General features: G+C 35.6%; 1 protein-coding gene across 1 annotated transcript; it reads left to right on the forward strand.

Annotated features, from left to right (window-relative positions):
• Positions 1-291: 291 nt before the first annotated feature.
• On the forward strand, positions 292-754 carry LOC137824880 (auxin-induced protein 6B-like). The gene has a single exon (XM_068630562.1). The coding sequence runs from the start codon at positions 375-377 to the stop codon at positions 651-653; it is 279 nt and encodes a 92-aa protein (XP_068486663.1). The 5' UTR covers positions 292-374; the 3' UTR covers positions 654-754.
• Positions 755-977: the final 223 nt, after the last annotated feature.

Below are 977 nucleotides of genomic sequence, written 5' to 3' on the forward strand. Positions count from 1 at the left end.
ATGCTACTTTTTGGCTGATGAATTATATCTCAGCAATAGCGAAAGATCATACATCTACTTTATTTCAATTGGATTCTGTTTGAAAGATGAGATTTGAACTATCTTTTACAACATGTCATATTGATCACTGAGAAAGTCCTACAAGGCCACACCACATGCCCTTGTCTCCCTGTTGGTCCCATGACTCACACCCCTTTCCCCTCAATCATTGAACTATCCAACGATTCTTACAAACTTTTCATCTGTATATATATTGATGGCTTCAAGCATTTAGGACAACAAACACAACCAGCAGCATTTGAACATCAAAAACTAGCATCTTATTTACAATTATCTTTTCACAGCTTTCTCTTCCAAAGTATCAACACATAAAAATGGGTTTTCGGTTACCTGGTATCAGAAAGGCAACCCTTGCTGCAATACAAGGATCTTCAAAAGTCTTGGATGTGCCAAAGGGCTACCTTGCAGTCTATGTTGGAGAGAAAATGAAACGGTTTGTGATCCCCGTATCATACTTGAACCAACCTTCATTTCAAGATCTGCTGAGTCAAGTTGAGGAAGAATTCGGGTATCACCATCCAATGGGTGGTCTCACAATTCCTTGCAGAGAAGATGTGTTCTTAGATACCACTTCTCGCTTGAATAGGTGCTAATCCCATGAAGATGAAACTGACTTAGATGTATACTAATTTTGACACATTTTTGTATCATAGTTTCTTACCTTTGAAAATATTCTCTCTCACTATTTTTGTTACCTTGGTCTCACATTTTCTCTTCATTTATCAGATTGAAAAATAGGCTTGATGTTTTAAATTCTTCAAGAAAGAAAAACTGAACTTGTTTCTTAATCCTGTGGTAAAACAAAAAGTAAGAACTGTTTTCATTTATAAAGTTGATTCCCTTGTTGTAGAAAAAGAAAAGTTAAGGCTCGTAACTACAATATGGAAAAAATAATGATATGCAAGTATTTGAATCAG

This window comes from Phaseolus vulgaris, chromosome 11 (genome assembly GCF_000499845.2).
Source record: "Phaseolus vulgaris cultivar G19833 chromosome 11, P. vulgaris v2.0, whole genome shotgun sequence".
Taxonomy (NCBI): Eukaryota; Viridiplantae; Streptophyta; class Magnoliopsida; order Fabales; family Fabaceae; genus Phaseolus; species Phaseolus vulgaris.

Excerpts from the sequence above, each read along its gene's own strand:
- LOC137824880 (XM_068630562.1), top strand. The coding sequence starts at position 375 with ATGGGTTTTCGGTTACCTGGTATCAGAAAGGCAACCCTTGCTGCAATA.